The sequence below is a fragment of the Pristiophorus japonicus genome, chromosome 1 (genome assembly GCF_044704955.1).
Source record: "Pristiophorus japonicus isolate sPriJap1 chromosome 1, sPriJap1.hap1, whole genome shotgun sequence".
NCBI classification, from domain to species: domain Eukaryota; kingdom Metazoa; phylum Chordata; class Chondrichthyes; family Pristiophoridae; genus Pristiophorus; species Pristiophorus japonicus.
The window spans coordinates 544,684,588-544,704,145 of NC_091977.1; the positions used below are offsets into that span (position 1 = coordinate 544,684,588).

Consider the following 19,558-nt stretch of genomic DNA (forward strand, 5'->3'; position numbering starts at 1 on the left):
GTATTTAAGGAAGGATATACTTGCATTGGAGGCTGTTCAGAGAAGGTTCACTCGGTTGATTCTGGAGATGAGGGGGTTGACTTATGAAGATGGGTTGAGTAGGTTGGGCCTATACTCATTGGAATTCAGAAGAATGAGAGGTGATCTTATCAAAATATATAAGGTAATGAGGGGGTTCGACCAGGCGGATGCAGAGAGGATGTTTTCACTCGTGGGGAAACTAAAACTAGGGGGCATAGTCTCAGAATAAGGGGCCGCCCATTTAAAACTGAGATGAGGAGGAATTTCTTCCTTCAGAGGGTTGTAAATCTGTGGAATTTTCTGCCCCAGAGAGGTGTGGAGGCTGTCATTGAATATATTTAAGGCCGAGATAGACAGATAAGGGAATAAAGGGTTATGGGGAGCGGGCGGGGAAGTGGAGCTGAGTCCATGATCGATCAGCCATGATGGTATTAAATGGCGGAGCAGGCTCGAGGGGCCGAATGGCCTACTCCTGCTCCTATTTCTTATGTTCTTGTAGGACTCATCAGTCACATGAGAACTCATTTTGAGTGTGGAAGCAAGTCATCCTTGACTCCGAGGGACTGCCTAAGAAAGTTAGATGGAATGATTGGGGGCAGTTTTCTGGGGTGGGTGGAATGAGTTGAATGGGCCGAAAGGCCTCCCTCATCCATACTGATCTGTGTGATCCTAACTGAGATTTAATTCCCTGCCCAAACTCTCCTGCCGTCACCACCTCTCTCTCCTCTTTTAACACCTTCCTTTAAACCCGAGTGGGTGGAGTGGCGTGGTGTGGAATGGTTGATGCTGCTCGCACTCGGTTCAATGCACTCCTCCTGCCCGGCCGGCCTTCCATGTCCTTAAACTTGAGCTCATCCAAAACTCGGCTGCCCTGTGACCTAACTCGCACCAAGTCCCGTTCACCTATCACCCCCTGTGCTCACTGACCTACATTAGCTCCCAGTTAAGCAACGCCTCGATTTTAAAATTCTCATTCTTGTTTTCAAATCCCTCCATGGCCTCGCCCCTCCCTATCTCTCTAATCCAACCCTACAAATCTCTGCGCTCCTCCAATTCTGGCCTCTTGCGCATCCCAGATTTCAGCCTTCAGCTGCCTGGGCCCGAAGCTCTGGAACTCCCTCCCTAAACCTCTCCGCCTCTTTACCTCTCTTTCCTCCTTAATTCCTACCTCTTTGACTGAGGTTTTGGTCATCTATCCCAATATCTCCTAGTGTGGCTCGGTGTCAAATTTTGTTTGATTTCGCTCCTGGGAAGAGCCTTGGGATATTTTTCTGCGTTAAATGCAAGTAGTTAAGCTGCAAGATCCCGAAGCTGAGTGACTGACTGATCCGCACTGTGCAGTTATACAGGGACAACTGCTGCCATCTTGTGGCTCACTGGATTTCCTGCAGCCGAGTGTTCCGTTCTTCCTCAGTTTTCATTTCTTCTTTGTCTCCCGTGTGTTCCCCTCTTCCCCAGGCGCTGACCATCGGCTGCGGTACAATTCTGCGGCTAGTAGCAACCCCATACAACCTCACCATCGGGCATCGTTCAAAAGTGAACCAAAATGGAGTATGCCAGCAGGATATTTCATGGTGGATGACTTCAGAGCTGAGCCAAATCCTCCTATTCACCCGAGTATACTGGATATATACTTTGAAAAGGAAATGTTTGTGGGGTTATGGGGAAAGAGCAGGCGAGCGGGACTCTTTTAAGGGGTTGGCACAGGCATGATTGGCTGCATGGCCTGCTGTGCTGTAAGATTCTGAGTTGAACACACCACGTGCACACACTGTATCGTGATAGCATGGTCTTTTTGAACATGTAATCGCACTCACACACGTATACACCTCCCACTGCCACACATTATCCCACACTACCGCAGCCTGTTGTCAGCTCAAGCACACCAGGCAGAGACGCAGGAAACGACCACGTGATTTTCTGTCTGATGCTGTGTGACTCAGAGGGAAAAGATGATAAGTCAGCAGATTGCTCGGGGGAGAGGAAGAAAGGGATAAATGACAACAATCGCACCACCTACACACAAAAAGCTTCATCGTCCTGAGAACAAGGGCGAGAATCTGCTGCCGTCTCTCAAACTCACTCCATTAAGTGGCCACTTTACTCGGGCTGTGAGTGCTCTGAGGAGTCTGAGGGCGATGCTTCGGTGAGTTTAAACTCCTTTTATCTAGGCAAACAGGTTTCCGGGAGAATCTGGATTAAATGGCGTTAATCTGAGACCACGTCTGCCCCCTCAGGAGGATGTAAAGATCCCACGGGACTATTGCAAGCAGAGCAGGGGAGTTCACCTGGGCCAAGATTTATCCCTCAAACAACATTGTCTGTCGATGTTATTTATATGGACTTCCAAAAGGCATTCGATGAAATCCCTCCTAACAGACAGCTAAAGTTTAAGCTCGGAACTGAAGGCAAATTATTGGTGGAGATTGGCTCAGCGGCCAGTTACCTTAAATCTGTTTCCTCTGGTTATCAACACTCTGCCACTCTATCACTTTGAAAAGGACTTTCAAAAGGCCAATGACAAGGTCCCACACAAGAGATTGGTGTGCAAAATTAAAGCACATGGTATTGGGGGTAATGTACTGACATGGATAGAGAATTGGTTGGCAGACAGGAAGCAGAGAGTCGGGATAAACGGGTCCTTTTCAGAATGGCAGGCAGTGACTAGTGGGGTGCCGCAGGGCTCAGTGCTGGGACCCCAGCTATTTACAATATACATTAACGATTTAGATGAAGGAATTGAGTGTAATATCTCCAAGTTTGCAGATGACACTAAGCTGGGTGGCGGTGTGAGCTGTGAGGAGGATGCGAAGAGGCTGGAGGGTGACTTCGTCATGTTAGGTGAGTGGGCAAATACATGGTAGATGCAGTATAATGTGGATAAATGTGAGGTTAGCCACTTTGGGGGCAAAAACGCAAAGACAGAATATTATCTGAATGGTGGCAGATTAGGAAAATGGGAGGTGCAACGAGACCTGGGTGTCATGGTTCATCAGTCATTGAAAGTTGGCATGCAGGTACAGCAGGCGGTTAAGAAGGCAAATGGTATGTTGGCCTTCATAGCTAGGGGATTTGAGTATAGGAGCAGGGAGGTCTTACTGCAGTTGTACAGGGCCTTGGTGAGGCCTCACCTGGAATATTGTGTTCAGTTTTGGTCTCCTAATCTGAGGAAGGACGTTCTTGCTATTGAGGGAGTGCAGCAAAGGTTCACCATACTGATTCCAGGGATGGCTGGACTGACATATGAGGAGGGACTGGATCAACTGGGCCTTTTTACATTGGAGTTTAGAAGAATGAGAGGGGATCTCACAGAAACATACAAGATTCTGATGGGACGGAACAGGTTAGAGGCGGGTGGATTGTTCCCGATGTTGGGGAAGTCCAGAACCAGGGGACACAGTCTGAGGATAAGGGGTAAGCCATTTAGGACTGAGATGAGGAGAAACTTCTTCACTCAGAGAGTTGTTAACCTGTGGAATTCCCTGCCGCAGAGAGTTGTTGAGGCCAGTTCATTGGATATATTCAAGGGGGAGTTAGATATGGCCCTTACGGCTAAAGGGGATCAAGGGGTATGGAGAGAAAGCAGGAAAGGGGTACTGAGGGAATGATCAGCCATAATCCTATCGAATGGCCTAATCCTGCACCTATTTTTATGTTTCTATGTATCTCCCCTGTGTGTCAGTGTGTACAGTATCTCTGCCGTCTGTCAGTGTGTACGGTATCTTCCCCCGTGTTTTACATAGAAAAAAGGTGCAGGAGTAGGCCATTCGGCCCATCGAGCCTGCACCGCCATTCAATAAGATCATGGCTGATCATTCCCTCAGTATCCCTTTCCTGCTTTTTCTCAATACCCCTTGATCCCTTTAGCCGTAAGGGCCATATCTAACTCCCTCTTGAATATATCCAATGAACTGGCATCAACAACTCTCTGCGGTAGAGAATTCCACAGGTTAACAACTCTCTGAGTGAAGAGGTTTCTCCTCATCTCAGTCCTAAATGGCTTACCCCTTATCCTAAGACTGGTTCTGGACTTCCCCAACATCGGGAACATTGTTCCTGCATCTAATCTGTCCAGTCCCGTCAGAATGTTATGTTTCTATGAGATCCCCTCTCATTCTTCTAAACTCCAGTGAATACAGGCCCAGTTGATCCAGTCTCTCCTCATATGTCAGTCCTGCCAACTCGGATATCAGTCTGGTGAAACTTCGCTGCACTCCCTCAATAGCAAGAACGTCCTTCCTCAGATTCGGAGACCAAAACTGAACACAATATTCCAGGTGAGGCCTCACCAAGGCCCTGTACAACTGCAGTAAGACCTCCCTGCTCCTATACTCAAATCCCCTCGCTATGAAGGCCAACATACCATTTGCCTTCTTCACCGCCTGCTGTACCTGCATGCCAACTTTCAATGACTGATGTAACATGACATCCAGGTCTCGTTACACCTCCCCTTTTCCTAATCTGCCGCCATTCAGATAATATTCTGCCTTTGTGTTTTTGCCACCAAAGTGGATAACCTCACATTTATCTACATTGTACTGCATTTGCCATGCATTTGCCCACTCACCTAACCTGTCCAAATCACCATACAGCCTCTTAGCATCCTCCTCACAGCTCACACTGCCACCCAGTTTAGTGTCATCTGCAAACTTAGGGAGATATTGCACTCAATTCCTTCATCCAACTCATTAATGTATAATGTAAAGAGCTGGGGTCCCATACCAGAGAAGTTCCTTTCCTTACGTTCAGGACCTTAGTCTCTGAATTAACTGTGTCACTCTCCGTCTTAATGAAGAATTCTACCATATAATGCGACTGACCTCGCTTACTGTGCAGTGAATCTCAGTGCTCAGAGCAGGTTGGGAGAGGTGGAATGACGAGTTTTTCAGCATTTAACAATGGAGCCTCTGTATAACTGTATCAGATGGGAACAGGAACCGATTTCAATAGAGGTTGGGAGGGAAATGGCACTCGACAGTTTTAGATCTGTGGAAGTAATGTGACTCTCAAAGCAGAGTGGTTGCCTGTACATCATCATCATCATAGGCAGTCCCTCGAGATCGAGGAAGACCTGCTTCCACTCTAAAAGTGAGTTCTCAGGTGACTGAACATTCCAATACAGGAATTACAGTCTCTGTCACAGGTGGGACAGACAGTGGTTGAGGGAAGGGGAGGGTGGGACTGGTTTGCCGCACACTCCTTCCGCTGCCTGCGCTTGGTTTCTGCATGCTCTCGGCGACGAGACTCGAGGTGCTCAGCGCCCTCCCGGATGCACTTCCTCCACTTAGGGCAGTCTTGGGCCAGGGACTCCCAGGTCTCGGTGGGGATGTTGCATTTTATCAGGGAGGCTTTGAGGGTGTCCTTGAAGCGTTTCCTCTGCCCACCTGGGGCTCACTTGCCGTGTAAGAGTTCCGAGTGGAGCGCTTGCTTAGGGAGTCTCGTGTCGGGCATGTGGACAATGTGGCCTGCCAACGAAGCTGGTCGCGTGTGGTTAGTGCTTCAATGCTGGAGATGTTGGCCTGATCGAGAACACTGACGTTGATGTGTCTATCCTCCCAGTGGATTTGCAGGTTCTTGCGGAGGCAGCGTTGGTGGTACTTTGAGGTGTCTACTGTATATGGTCCACGTTGCTTGAGCCATATAGGAGGGCGGATATCATTACTGCCCTGTCGAGCATAAGCTTGGTGCCAGATTTGAGGTCCTGGTCTTGAAACACTCTCTTCCTCAGGCGACCGAAGACTGCGCTGGCACACGAGAGGCGGTGTTGGACATCGTCATCGATGTCTGCCCTTGCTGATAGGCTCCAGAGGTATGGGAAGTGGTCCGTGTTGTCCAAGGCTGCGCCTTGATGACTGGGGGGGCAATGCTGAGTGGCGGAGTCAGGTTGGTGGAGGACCTTTGCCTTGCATACTCCATTGGGATTGCTCCAACAGTGTGCAGCAGCTAGCTGCCAATTCTCTCACTTACTCACTCCCTCCCTCTTCCACTTCCTCTCTCCCTCCCCCCTCTCCCCCGCTCTCGCGCTCTCTTCCCCCCCCGCGCTCTCTTCCCCCCCCGCGCTCTCTTCCCCCCCCGCGCTCTCTTCCCCCCCCCCGCGCTCTCTTCCCCCCCCCGCGCTCTCTTCCCCCCCCGCGCTCTCTTCCCCCCCCGCGCTCTCTTCCCCCCCCCGCGCTCTCTTCCCCCCCCCGCGCTCTCTTCCCCCCCCCGCGCTCTCTTCCCCCCCCGCGCTCTCTTCGCCCCCCCCGCGCTCTCTTCGCCCCCCCCGCGCTCTCTTCCCCCCCCGCGCTCTCTTCCCCCCCCGCGCTCTCTTCGCCCCCCCCGCGCTCTCTTCCCCCCCCGCGCTCTCTTCCCCCCCCCGCGCTCTCTTCGCCCCCCCCGCGCTCTCTTCCCCCCCCCGCGCTCTCTTCGCCCCCCCCGCGCTCTCTTCCCCCCCCGCGCTCTCTTCGCCCCCCCCGCGCTCTCTTCCCCCCCCGCGCTCTCTTCCCCCCCCCGCGCTCTCTTCCCCCCCCCGCGCTCTCTTCGCCCCCCCCGCGCTCTCTTCCCCCCCCCGCGCTCTCTTCCCCCCCCCGCGCTCTCTTCGCCCCCCCCGCGCTCTCTTCGCCCCCCCCGCGCTCTCTTCCCCCCCCGCGCTCTCTTCCCCCCCCGCGCTCTCTTCCCCCCCCCGCACTCTCTCCCCCCCCCCGCCGCGCTCTCTTCCCCCCCCCGCGCTCTCTTCCCCCCCCCGCGCTCTCTTCCCCCCCCGCGCTCTCTTCGCCCCCCCCGCGCTCTCTTCCCCCCCCCGCGCTCTCTTCCCCCCCCCGCCGCGCTCTCTTCCCCCCCCCGCGCTCTCTTCCCTCCCCCCGCGCTCTCTTCGCCCCCCCGCGCTCTCTTCCCTCCCCCCGCGCTCTCTTCCCCCCCCCGCGCTCTCTTCCCCCCCCCGCGCTCTCTTCCCTCCCCCCGCGCTCTCTTCCCTCCCCCCGCGCTCTCTTCCCCCCCCCGCGCTCTCTTCCCCCCCCCGCGCTCTCTTCGCCCCCCCCCGCGCTCTCTTCCCCCCCCCGCGCTCTCTTCCCCCCCCCGCGCTCTCTTCCCCCCCCCGCGCTCTCTTCGCCCCCCCCGCCGCGCTCTCTTCCCCCCCCCGCGCTCTCTTCGCCCCCCCCGCGCTCTCTTCCCCCCCCGCGCTCTCTTCCCCCCCCCGCACTCTCTCCCCCCCCCGCCCCGCTCTCTTCCCCCCCCCGCGCTCTCTTCCCCCCCCCCGCACTCTCTCCCCCCCCCCGCCGCGCTCTCTTCCCCCTCCCGCACTCTCTCCCCCCCCCCGCCGCGCTCTCTTCCCCCCCGCCGCGCTCTCTTCCCCCCCCCGCGCTCTCCCCCCCCCGCGCTCTCCCCCCCCGCGCTCTCTTCCCCCCCGCGCTCTCTTCCCCCCCGCGCTTTCCCCCCCCCCTCCCGCGCTCTCCCCCCCCCCCTGCGCTCTCTTCCCCCCGCGCTCTTCCCCCCCCCCCGCGCTCTCTTCCCCCCCCTGCACTCTCTTCCCCCCCCCCCCGCGCGCTCTCCTGCCCCCCGTGCTCGCTCACCACGCTCCTCCCTTCCTCCCTCTCTCCCACACACACACACATACACACACACACACACACGAGGTGAGGATATTGAGGGTTACAGAGCTGAATGGCCTCCTCCTGTTCCTATGAATAGTACCCGAGGGGGTGGAGGAATTAGTAGGTTCCCAGTTTTGAGGTCTGGATGTCAGCAGTTGGGAATATATCGGAGTCTGAGGCTGTTGGGGCAGTGCTGTTGATGCTGGCTGGCATGCACGTGTCCAGTTTCAGTTTGAGATTGTGTGAGCAGTGAGACTCGAGCACAGGGAGCGTTAACATAGTACTGGCAGTTGCAGTGTTGTGATCTGGAAACTGAAGTCTCATGTTTGAATCTTGAAACCAGGCCAAAGGCTGAGAAATTTTCCAGTTTTGAAACTTCAGCCGTCCTAACCGATTGGGTTTCCTGCAGTCGGGCAGTTGGTTTGCTGTGTTTACGTGGGCTCCCTGTCGGTGTGCAGCAGCGGCGATGCTGGATTTTCAGGTTTAACAATTTCAGTGCAAAGTGTCGAAGGCACAGACAGCCATGTGAAGAGACGAGACAGACAGAGACACAATGATGTGCTTGGGGACCAGCCGGCTGCACAAACTACTGAGGCGTGAGGCGGAAGAGGGAGAGGTGTTGGTCATCGCTAATCCATACTGTTTGGAAACAGGTACAGCAAAGTGCTGGGACCCTTGGGGAGGTGTGGCTGTGTTTATTGTGTACTCAGGTAATCTGCAGTTTCCACCAGACCTGTACTAAGTGTTTAATAATATCAGTGGCAGAAGCACCAACACTCGGTGCAGTCGTATCTATTTGGCACTGCCTGTGATTCCAGTCAGTTGTGTCTAAGGAACAGACGGTGAGCACAGTGGGTGCAACACACCTTGTTCACTCGTTGCCACCAGTGGAAGCTCAGTTCGGTGTTACTCAGAGTCCTAAGGTTCTGTACCTCCTGCCCCGGGACCTTGGTGCTGGGAGGAGCCAAAGTCGTTTTCTATCACTAAGTTTGAGGGAATTTTGGTGTATCCAGTCGTAACGTCAGGCAGGCAGCTGGAGAATGTGGCTACAGCCTTTGATCGGGAGGGAGCAGAGAGTTCGAGCTGGATATTGTCACCGTGCAGCTTGAAGCTGACTCTACTTCCCTGTATCAGTGGGGCAGAGTATATAAACCAAGGAAGGGCTTCTAGAATGGGGTGCGCCAGAGGTGACCATGGAACAGAGGAGAATATGTTGGAAGTGATGTCCTCCCTCTTGTGACAGGTAATGTGGAGTTTTTACTTGATGCTAAATCTCAGTAACACAGGCACCCGGTGAAGAGCCGTGAGTTCGAGAAGATGTTGTCGGGAGCAGTGCCTTGGATCTGGGCTGTGGAGAGACACTAGAGATGAAGAGAGTGGCGAATGGGGTCAAAGGGCAGTCAAGAAGGATGAAGAGAGACAATAACTTGCATTTGTATAACACCTTCAATGTAAAAAAATGCTCCAAGCTGCAAAGAGGTCCATAAGGTTCCCACGATTGTTGAGTGTGGCTGGGGAAAAGGAGAGGGTGTAAAGGAGGTGTTCACTCCGGACCTAAGGCTGAAGAAGAGAAGAGTTGTCGGGGTTGTCTTTGATGTCCAAGATGATCTGGGAGTAGTGGGTGGTTTTGCAGAGGAGAGTGAAACCCAGTAGCACTCAATATGGTCTGCTCCCCTTGGATTTGAGAGAGCGAAGGTGGGGGCCATACTGGGGGAACAGCCAGAATGGGAGATGGTGGAGAATTTACTGGAGACAAGGACACCATCGCTGGAGATGATGGAGGATTGAAGAGATTGGCGGTAAATGGACAGCCATAGACTAGGCAATTGGGATTTTGAAAGTGATTTGGGGAAATTTTTCCAGGGGCGGACACTGAAGGAAGTGGGATTGGAAGTGAGTGGAGGGATATGGGTGGTGAGGGATATGAGGAAGTGGTCAGAGATGGTCTTGTCTGCGAATGAGATGATGGGAAACATAGAAAGTAGGTGCAGGAGTAGGCCATTCGGCCCTTCGAGCCTGCACCACCATTCAATGAGTTCATGGCTGAACATGCAACTTCAGTACCCCATTCCTGCTTTCTTGCCATACCCCTTGATCCCCCTAGTAGTAAGGACTACATCTAACTCCTTTTTGAATATATTTAGTGAATTGACCTCAACAACTTTCTGTGGTAGGGAATTCCACAGGTTCACCACTCTCTGGGTGAAGAAGTTTCTCCTCATCTCCGTCCTAAATGGCTTACCCCTTGTCCTTAGACTGTGACCCCTGGTTCTGGACTTCCCCAACATTGGGAACATTCTTCCTGCATCTAACCTGTCTAAACCCGTCAGAATTTTAAACGTTTCTATGAGATCCCCTCTCATTCTTCTGAACTCCAGTGAATACAAGCCCAGTTAATATAAGAACATAAGAATTAGGAATAGGAGTAGGCCATCTAGCCCCTCGAGCCTGCTCCGCCATTCAACAAGATCATGGCTGATCTGGCCGTGGACTCAGCTCCACTTACCCGCCCGCTCCCCATAACCCTTAATTTCCTTATTGGTTAAAAATCTATCTATCTGTGACTTGAATACATTCAATGAGCTAGCCTCAACTGCTTCCTTGGGCAGAGAATTCCACAGATTCACAACCCTCTGGGAGAAGAAATTCCTTCTCAACTCGGTTTTAAATTGGCTTCCCCGTATTTTGAGGCTGTGCCCCCTAGTTCTAGTCTCCCCGACCAGTGGAAATAACCTCTCTGCCTCTATCTTGTCTATCCCTTTCATTATTTTAAATGTTTCTATAAGATCACCCCTCATCCTTCTGAACTCCAACGAGTAAAGACCTAGTCTGCTCAATCTATCATCATAAGGTAACCCCCTCATCTCCGGAATCAGCCGAGTGAATCGTCTCTGTACTTCCTCCAAAGCTAGTATATCCTTCCTTAAGTAAGGTGACCAAAACTGAACGCAGTACTCCAGGTGCGGCCTCACCAATACCCTGTACAGTTGCAGCAGGACCTCCCTGCTTTTGTACTCCATCCCTCTCGCAATGAAGGCCAACATTCCATTCGCCTTCCTGATTACCTGCTGCACCTGCAAACTAACTTTTTGGGATTCATGCACAAGGACCCCCAGGTCCCTCTGCACCGCAGCATGTTGTAATTTCTCCCCATTCAAATAATATTCCCTTTTACTGTTTTTTCCCAAGGTGGATGACCTCACACTTTCTGACACTGTATTCCATCTGCCAAATCTTAGCCCATTCGCTTAACCTATCTAAATCTCTTTGCAGCCTCTCTGTACCCTCTACATAACCCGTTTTCCCACTAATCTTTGTGTTATCTGCAAATTTTGTTACACTACACTCTGTCCCCTCTTCCAGGTCATCTATGTATATTGTAAACAGTTGTGGTCCCAGCACCAATCCCTGTGGCACACCACTAACCACCGATTTCCAACCCGAAAAGGACCCGTTTATCCCGACTCTCTGCTTTCTGTTAGCCAGCCAATTCTCTATCCATGCTAATACATTTCCTCTGACTCCGCGTACCTTTATCTTCTGCAGTAACCTTTTGTGTGGCACCTTATTGAATGCCTTTTGAAAATCTAAATACACCACATCCATCGGTACACCTCTATCCACCATGCTCGTTATATCCTCAAAGAATTCCAGTAAATTAGTTAAACATGATTTCCCCTTCATGAATCTATGATGCGTCTGCTTGATTGCACTATTCCTATCCAGATGTCCCGCTATTTCTTCCTTAATGATAGCTTCAAGCATTTCCCCACTACAGATGGGAAACTAACCGGCCTATAGTTACCTGCCTTTTCTCTGTCCCCTTTTTTAAACAGAGGCGTTACATTAGCTGCTTTCCAATTCGCTGGTACCTCCTCAGAGTCCAGAGAATGTTGGTAGATTATAACGAATGCATCTGCTATAACTTCCGCCATCTCTTTTCATACCCTGGGATGCATTTCATCAGGACCAGGGGACTTGGCTACCTTGAGTCCCATTCGCCTGTCCAGCACTACCCCCCTAGTGATAGTGGTTGTTTCAAGGTCCTCCCTTCCCACATTCCTGTGACCAACAATTTCTGGCATGGTTTTTGTGTCTTCCACTCCTGAACTGCATCAGCAAATGTTACCCCCAGGACATCAGTTCCAGTCCTGCCCAAGTGCAGACCGTTCCTTCTGTACAGGTTCCACTTCCCCGAGAACTGGTTCCAATGTCCCAGGAATTTGAATCCCTCCCTCTTGCACCACTGCTCAAGCCACGTATTTATTCTAACTATCCTGCTCCCTCTACTCTGGTTAGCACGTGGCACGAGGCACTGGTCGCAATCCAGAGATTACTACCTTTGAGGTCCTACTTTTTAATTTAACTCCTAGCTCCCTAAATAGAGAGGCCACGGGAGATGGCAAGGGCGATGGCTGTGAATCTGGGTATTCAGTACTGGTGAGGTGAGGTTGAGGTACTGGGGAGTATAGCCAGAGCTAGGACATTGGGATCGGTTCTGGGGGAGGTGGGACCTGCACAGGCCGGACGGGTTGCACCTCAACAGAGCCGGTACCAATATCTCTGCGGGGGGCGGGGGGGAGTGTTTAAACTAATTCGGCAGGGGGATGGGCACCAGGATGTAGCATTAGAAAGAAGAAACCGAGTGCACAAAGGATTCGGAGAGACATCATCATCATAGGCAGTCCCCCGGAAACGAGGAAGACTTGCTTCCACTCCCTAAGTGAGTTCTTTGACGGCTGAACAGTCTGATACGAGAGCCACAGACCCTGTTACAGGCGGGACAGACATTTGCCGAGGGAAGGGGTGGGTGGGGCTGGTTTGCCGAGCGCTCCTTCCGCTGCCTGCGCTTGACCTCTTCACGCTCTTTGCGTTGAGACTCGAAGAACTCAACGCCCTCCCAGATGCACTTTCTCCACCTCGGGTGGTCTGCGGCCAGGGTCTCCCAGGTGTCAGTGGTGATGTTACACTTTACCAGGGAGGCTTTGAGGGTGTCCTTATAACGTTTCCACTGTCCTCCTTTGGCTCGTTTACCTTTGGGAGAGACAGATGTGAATATGATCTCATGGCTATAATGGAGACTTGGCTCAAAAAAGGGCAGGATTGGGTACAAAGTATTCCTGGATACTAGGTGTTCAGGAAAGATAGGGAAGGAAAGAAAGAAGGTGGGGATGCGGTATTATGTAAGGAGAATATTACAGTGCTGGAGAGAGAGGATGTCCTGGAGGGGTCAAGGACAGAATCTATTTGGTTAGAGTTTGGAGACAATAGAGGGGCCATTACATGATTAGGTTTATTCTATAGGCTGCCAACTAGTGGGAAGAATATAGAGGAGTAAATTTGCAGGGAAATTACAGGGAGGCACAATAACTATAGAGTAGTGATAATGGGGGACTTCACCTATCCTGATACAGACTGGGATAGTGATAGTGTAAAGGGCAGAGAGGGGGAACGGATTTCTGAAGTGTGTTCAGGAGATATTTCTTGATCAGTACGTTTCCGGCCCAACGAGGAAGGAGGCATTCCTGGATCGGGTTCTGGGGAATGAGGTGGGTCAGGTGGAGCAAGTGTCAGTAGGGGAACATTTAGGGAACAGCGATCATAGTATCATAAGGTTTCGATTAGCTATGGAAAAGGACAGGGAGCAATCTAGAGTAAAAATACTTAATTTGAGGAAGGCAAATTTCATTGGTTGAGAACGGATCTGGCCTGCGTAACTTGGAATCAAAGATTGGCAGGCAAATTGTAATTGAACAATGAGCTGCCTTTAAAGAGCAGCTCATTTGGGTACAGCCTACGTATATTCCCAGGAAGGGGAAAGGCAGGGCAACTAAAGTCAGGGCTCGCTGGATGACGAAAGGGATAGAGAGCAAGATGAAGCAGAAAAAGGGGGCGTATGACAGAAGTCAGGTTGAGAATTCAAGTGAAAACCAGGCTATAGAAAGTTCAGAGGTGTAAAGTCCTGTCCCCTCAGTACAGACTCACACGAGGCATGCCGTGAAGTCAAGGTCACTCTGGACCTGCACCTTTATTTCCAGCTCTGGAATGCTGCACTTGCCTGAGACCTGTCCTTATATACCTGTCTCTTGCACGTGCACCCCTGGTGGTAAGGTATGCTGGTGGTTACAGGTCATATCTTATTACAGTCATGTATAGCATGTTGGGATACAGTTATATATAATAATGTAAGATACATGACAAGAGGGGCAGTGAAAAAGGAAATAAGAGGGGCAAAGAGAGAGTATGAGAAAAGACTGGCAGCCAACATAAAAGGGAATCCAAAAGTCTTCTATAAGCACATAAATAGTAAATGGGCTGATTAGGGACTGAATAGGAGACCTACACATGGAGGCAGAGAGCATGGCTGAGGTAGTAAATGAGTTCTTTGCATCTGTCTTCACCAAGGAAGAAGATGCTGCCAAAGTCATCGTGAAAGAGGAGGTTGTTGAGATACTGGATGAAATAAGAATTGACAAAGAGGAGGTACTAGAAAGGCTGGCTGCACTTAAAGTAGATAAGTCACCGGACTGGATGGGATACATCCGAGGATGCTGACGGAAGTAAAGGTGGAAAAACGCCAAAGAGGCAAAATAACAAAAACAACCATGATCTTATTCATGCACGATGTCAGTCAGCAGTGATTGTGAGGAGTTACTGTGGATGGGATTGGAACGTGATTGGAGGGTTTGAATGAGCAGTGTTGGGAGCATAGACCTGAGATAACCTCAAATTGCAGCAATTCAAGAATGGAAAGTCTGGAGGTAGCACAGTGGTGAGAGAGAACGGAGGGTGGTGTTTTATAAATACGGTAGTTCTGCGGGAGTTGAGAGATTGTGTTGTAGGATAGAGCCCTGGTGAGGTTCGGTGGTGGGGAACTGGGATAGGAAGAGGGTTAAGGGATCGAATATTAGTAGCACTCTCCTGTTGTCTGCATTGTATTTCACATGGTCTTCAACTTGTTCTGGGTGACTTTTCCCCATGGTCTAGTCGCCAATGAGATGTGTTGTTGTGCACCCGATTCCAGGTCTGTGCAGCTGCCTTGGTGCACAGCAGAGAAGGCCAGCCAGGGTTCCTGCTCCTGACTGCGCTCCAGTGTTAGCTGTCCTGTGACCCTGCTCTGTGTATGTTTTGGGTGACTATGGGCTGTGCTCCCCCACTCAAGGTACCTCATGGACCGGCCCTGACCTTCCTGCCCATTGTGTCTGACACTGAGCCTGTCTGCCCGAGGTGAAATGGCCCCAAGTTTCCCCACAAACTCATTAACATGGCCCCAAACGTAAAGCCTGCCATCGAATGGCGTAACGGGTCTGTGACTGGGTCGGTGCTGGGGTGCAGGAGTATAAAAGGCGAGGGAAATCTCCCCTTCAGAGTGAGCTACAAGCAGCACCCATCTCTCTGTCCTGCAAAAGTTTACAGTAGTTAATTTAAATCACTCTGTATGGAGCCTGCAACATTTTTCACTTTCCCCTCCCTGCAGAGGAATCGCCAGAAAATGATCTTATTTTAAGATGTCTGATTTCTGCAGCTGCAGGGCTGGTCTGGGGCTCAGTTCACTGGCCAGCTGGTTTGCGCTGGATTTGTGTGACCACGGGCGCCCCCGAACAAGCACAATTCGAGGGAGCTCGTGTTTGGGGCCTGGGGATGAGGCCAGTTTTGATGAGCACAATTCGAGGGAGCTCGTGTTTGGGGCCTGGGGATGAGGCCAGTTTTGTGGAGCAGTCGGTACAGGCCAAGGGTTCAGTGGACGGACTTAAAACACGGCAGATACTTGGACATATTGTACGAACTCATTTATGCCTAAATTTCCGCGATCTTTTATGCTGTTTGACTTAAACTCAGGGCCACGTGAATGGTTTTGAGGTGCAGTAAATCTTGTTGTGTAGGCAAATGCTGGCAGATAGGGCACTGGGATGGATTTGCCCTGATCCAGACCGTCAGTATATTTCACTTGAGAGCTACTGCTCGGTGTGGTCCGATGGACAGGCGTGGCCAGAGAATATACCGAAAGCTCCCAACCACAGTGCCAGCCTCTTCAGCCTGAGGCCCAGAACTACAGTGATGGACTCACACTAACAAACAATGAGCACTTTATTTCCTTCCGACCCTGCCATCACCCCCCCCTCCCCACACTGTGGTCGGAGATGATGGGGAGACGGGTGAGCGGGACGAGCTGATATTTTCGGAGAGCAATGGAATGGCAGAGTCTGGAGGTAACCAAGGCATGGATGAGGGTTTCAGCATCAGATGGGCTGAGGCAGGGGCAGAGTCGGGCGATGTTATGGAGGTGGGAGTCGCAGACAATGACTTTGGCATTACCAATGTTAGAAGCTGCTAATAGGCTTGTGAATATGTACCCGAGGATTCCGCAGTTGAAGCAGCAGCAGAAAGAAAGAGAGAGCATTGCACACGCACTTCATTGGTTCTCCCTCCCCTTGTCTCGACTGGATTTGACCCCAGGGTGTGATCCACTGAAGCAGCCAATCGCCATTCATGTTCTGGTTTGAGAATGGATTGTTTAACAGTAAATTCTAGGTCTGTCGGAGGGTTTTCTGTGTTGGGTACCTGACCTGAGATGTATGGCTTTGTTATTTGGTTTTCCTTAATCTATTTTTTACAACTCTGCCCTTGCATCCCTCCTCTCCTGAAGGGCACCACATGCTGGGGCCAGTCCTCAAGCCCCTGCACCTGTGAGTAATGGAAGGTCACACAACCATGCAGGGCACCACAGCCAGGCCTGGTCCTGCTCTCACTCAATATTCGCACACACTTTGCAGCAGGTGTCATTGGAGAGTGAGTGGCTCGGCTGCCAATGAAGATAGGTTGGAGCCTATTGGAGTTTAGAAGAATGAGAGGTGATCTTATTGAAACATATAAGATAATGAGGGGGCTTGACGGGGTATATGCGGAGAGGATGTTTCCACTCGTGGGTGAATCTAGAACTAGGGGGCATAGTTTAAGAATAAAGGGTCACCCATTCAGAACTGAGATGAGGAGAAATTTCTTCTCTGAGGGTTGTAAATCTGTGGAATTCTCTGCCCCAGAGAGCTGTGGAGGCTGTGTCATTAAATATATTTAAGGTAGCGGGAGTGAAGGGTTATGGGGAGCGGGCGGGGAAGTGGAGCTGTGCCCACGATGCGATCAGCCATGATCTTATTAAATGGTGGAGCAGGCTCGAGGGGCCGAATGGCCTACTCCTGCTCCTATTTCTTATGTTAAGTTGATGGCTTTCCCTGAGAGTTGGATGGAATTTGATCCCCGAAAACCTCACAATCGCTTGCAATAAAAAACGAATGTGACTCCTTCAGCCTCCGTATGTCAGTGACCTCGGCAATCAGGAATGGGAACTTTGCCTGATAATGCCCCGCTCCTCCCCAGCCCAGGGTGAGCAGCCCAACTGCTGCCTGAGCTGTGACCAGTTAACTCACGACGTAGGGCCCAAGATTCGGGCCATGCCTAAAACGGCGCAGCCCGGACCTGGACGCCCGTTTTTCGCGCCAGAAAGTGCGCCTAAAAAAAACTTATCTATTCTCCGGCTCCTTGCAGGTCCTCTGGAGCTGGGCGCGGTGCAGCACGAGCTGTAGGGGGCGGAGCCAGGCCCCTGCGCTGAAAACAGTGCCGGGACCTCTGCACATGCGCTACAGTGGGCACGCATGTGCAGTAGCTCCAGGCGCCCAAAACTGTGGGAGTGGCCTGAAGCACACAGCCCCTAGCCCTGGCCGAATGGCCTCACTGGTGCTGCGTGGATAAAGCTCCTCCCACCCAACCGGACCCCGGACCTCTGCGACTCGACCTCTGCTTCCCCCCCGGCGACCCGACCTCCGCTTCTCCCCCCCCCCCCCCCCGGACCTCCGCGACCCCCCCCCCGGAGACCCGACGCCACCTACCTGTAAATCCAGCCCGAAGTCTTGGGCCCGGCCGTTCAGCCTCCTTCTCTCCCTTCCCGCCCCCCCTCTCTCCTTCCTTCCCTCCCTCCTCTCTCCTTCCCTCCCTCCTCTCTCCTTCCCTCCCTCCTCTCTCCTTCCCTCCATCCTCCCTCCTTCCCTCTCTCCCTCCTTCCCTCTCTCCCTCCTTCCCTCTCTACCTCCTCTCTCCTTCCCTCCCTCCCTCCTCTCTCCTTCCCTCCCTCCCTCCTCTCTCCTTCCCTCCCTCCCTCCCTCCTCTCTCCTTCCCTCCCTCCCTCCTCTCTCCTTCCCCCTCCCTCCTCTCTCCTTCCCCCCTCCCTCCTCTCTCCTTCCCTCCCTCCCTCCTCTCTCCTTCCCTCCCTCCCTCCTCTCTCCTTCTCTCCCTCCCTCCTCTCTCCTTCCCTCTCTCCCTCCTCTCCTTCCCTCTCTCCCTCCTCTCTCTTTCCCTCTCCAACCTCTCTCCTTCCCTCTCCAACCTCTCTCTCCTTCCCTCCCTCCATCCTCTCTCCCTTCTCCCCCTCTCCTCCTCCCCCCCTTCTCCCCCTTCTCCTCGCCCCTCCTCTCCTCCTCCCACCCCCTCCACCTTCTCCCCCCCCACCCCCTCCTCCTCCACCCCCCCATGTCCTCCCCCCCCTCCCCTCCTCCTCTCCCCCCACCCCCCCCTTCTCCCCCTCCCCCTCCCCCTCCCAACCCCCTCCTCCCCCCTCCCCTCGCAGTTAGAAACACAGACACTGACAGACAGAGAGTGAGAGACACACACACAGACAGACACAGAGATAGAGATACTGACAGAGACACACTGGGGGGGGAGGGCCGTCCCAGCACGCTTTTGGAGGATTCCCGATGCTGCAGTAGAAACTGTTTTGTTTTATTGATTTAAAAATTTTTTATTTTATTTTTTATTAATTTTTTTTGATTGATTTATTGGTTGATTTATTGATGTATTTATCATTTATTATTGATGATGGCTCTTTATTTGTAAAACTGAAATGTTTAATGTTTGTAAACTTCCCTTGAAACCCCCCCCCCCCATTCCCTGCGCCTAATTTGTAACCTACGCCTGATTTTCTAAAGTGGAGACAAGGTTTTTTCGAACGTACAAAAATCTTCACTTACTCCATTCTTAGTTAGTTTGGAGTAAGTTTTCACTGCCTAAACTTTGAAAACAGGCGTAAGTGGCCGGACACGCCCCCTTTTGAAAAGCAAACTCTGTTCCAAAGTGAAACTGTTCCAACTGACTAGAACTGGAGCAAACTAAATGCCGAGAATTCAAATTTCTAAGATACTCCATTCTAAACCAGTTGCTCCAAAAAAACAGGAGCAACTCAGGTCGAAACTTGGCCCCTAAGTGTGGTGGGTTTGCCCAGAGGGAGAGCTCCCTTACCCTCGGTTAATTAACAAATGCTTCTTTGTTTTTCCTCGTAAGGCCCCAAGACCCAAGGCAGAGTGAGCCCTGATTCCCTTCTGCTCCTATCCCATGTAACCACTGCCAGCAAGCACCCTGTGTGGGAAGTTCAGGGACTGATCACCAGAGGGCGCCAGGAGCCCAGGCTGGGCCAATGCCTGGCAGTGTACAGGGAGGGAGCAGCGGAGGTTAGAATGTACAGGTGAAAGGTTGAGCTCTGAGCATGCTCTGAGACTGCATCAGGCGACTGGTTACCATCATTCCCCCCCGAACGTTCCTATTTGTCTCACCGAGGGGGATTCCTTACCAATCAGCATTGCCGGAAATGTAGAGGAGGAAGTCAGCATCAGAAAGACACTGACTGAGCTCGTCCCTCTATCCAGCAATTAGAACATAAGAGCATATGAAATAGGGGCAGGAGTAGGCCATACGGCCCCTCGAGCCTGCTCCACCATTTAATACGATCATGGCTGATCCGATCATGGACTCAGGTCCACTTCCCTGCCCGCTCCCCATAACCCCTTATCCCCTTATCGGTTAAGAAACTGTCTATTTCTGTCTTAAATTTATTCAATGTCCCAGCTTCCACAACTCTCTGGGGCAGTGAATTCCACAGATTTACAACCCTCTGAGACAAGAAATTTCTCCTTATCTCTGTTATT

General features: G+C 52.0%; 1 protein-coding gene across 4 annotated transcripts in view; it reads left to right on the forward strand.

The window, feature by feature from the left end:
* Positions 1–19,558, forward strand: part of LOC139278449 (arf-GAP with GTPase, ANK repeat and PH domain-containing protein 1-like) — a 578,697-nt gene that overhangs the window by 210,102 nt on the left and 349,037 nt on the right. The window contains exon 1 of one of the 4 annotated variants that reach the window (XM_070897260.1): positions 7,951–8,242. The exons of the other annotated variants lie outside the window; for them this stretch is intronic. Within the exon in view, the coding sequence (XP_070753361.1) occupies positions 8,143–8,242 (100 nt within the window). The 5' untranslated portion in view covers positions 7,951–8,142. Of the gene's footprint in view, positions 1–7,950; positions 8,243–19,558 lie in introns of those variants that run through there. 4 annotated transcript variants of the gene reach the window in all.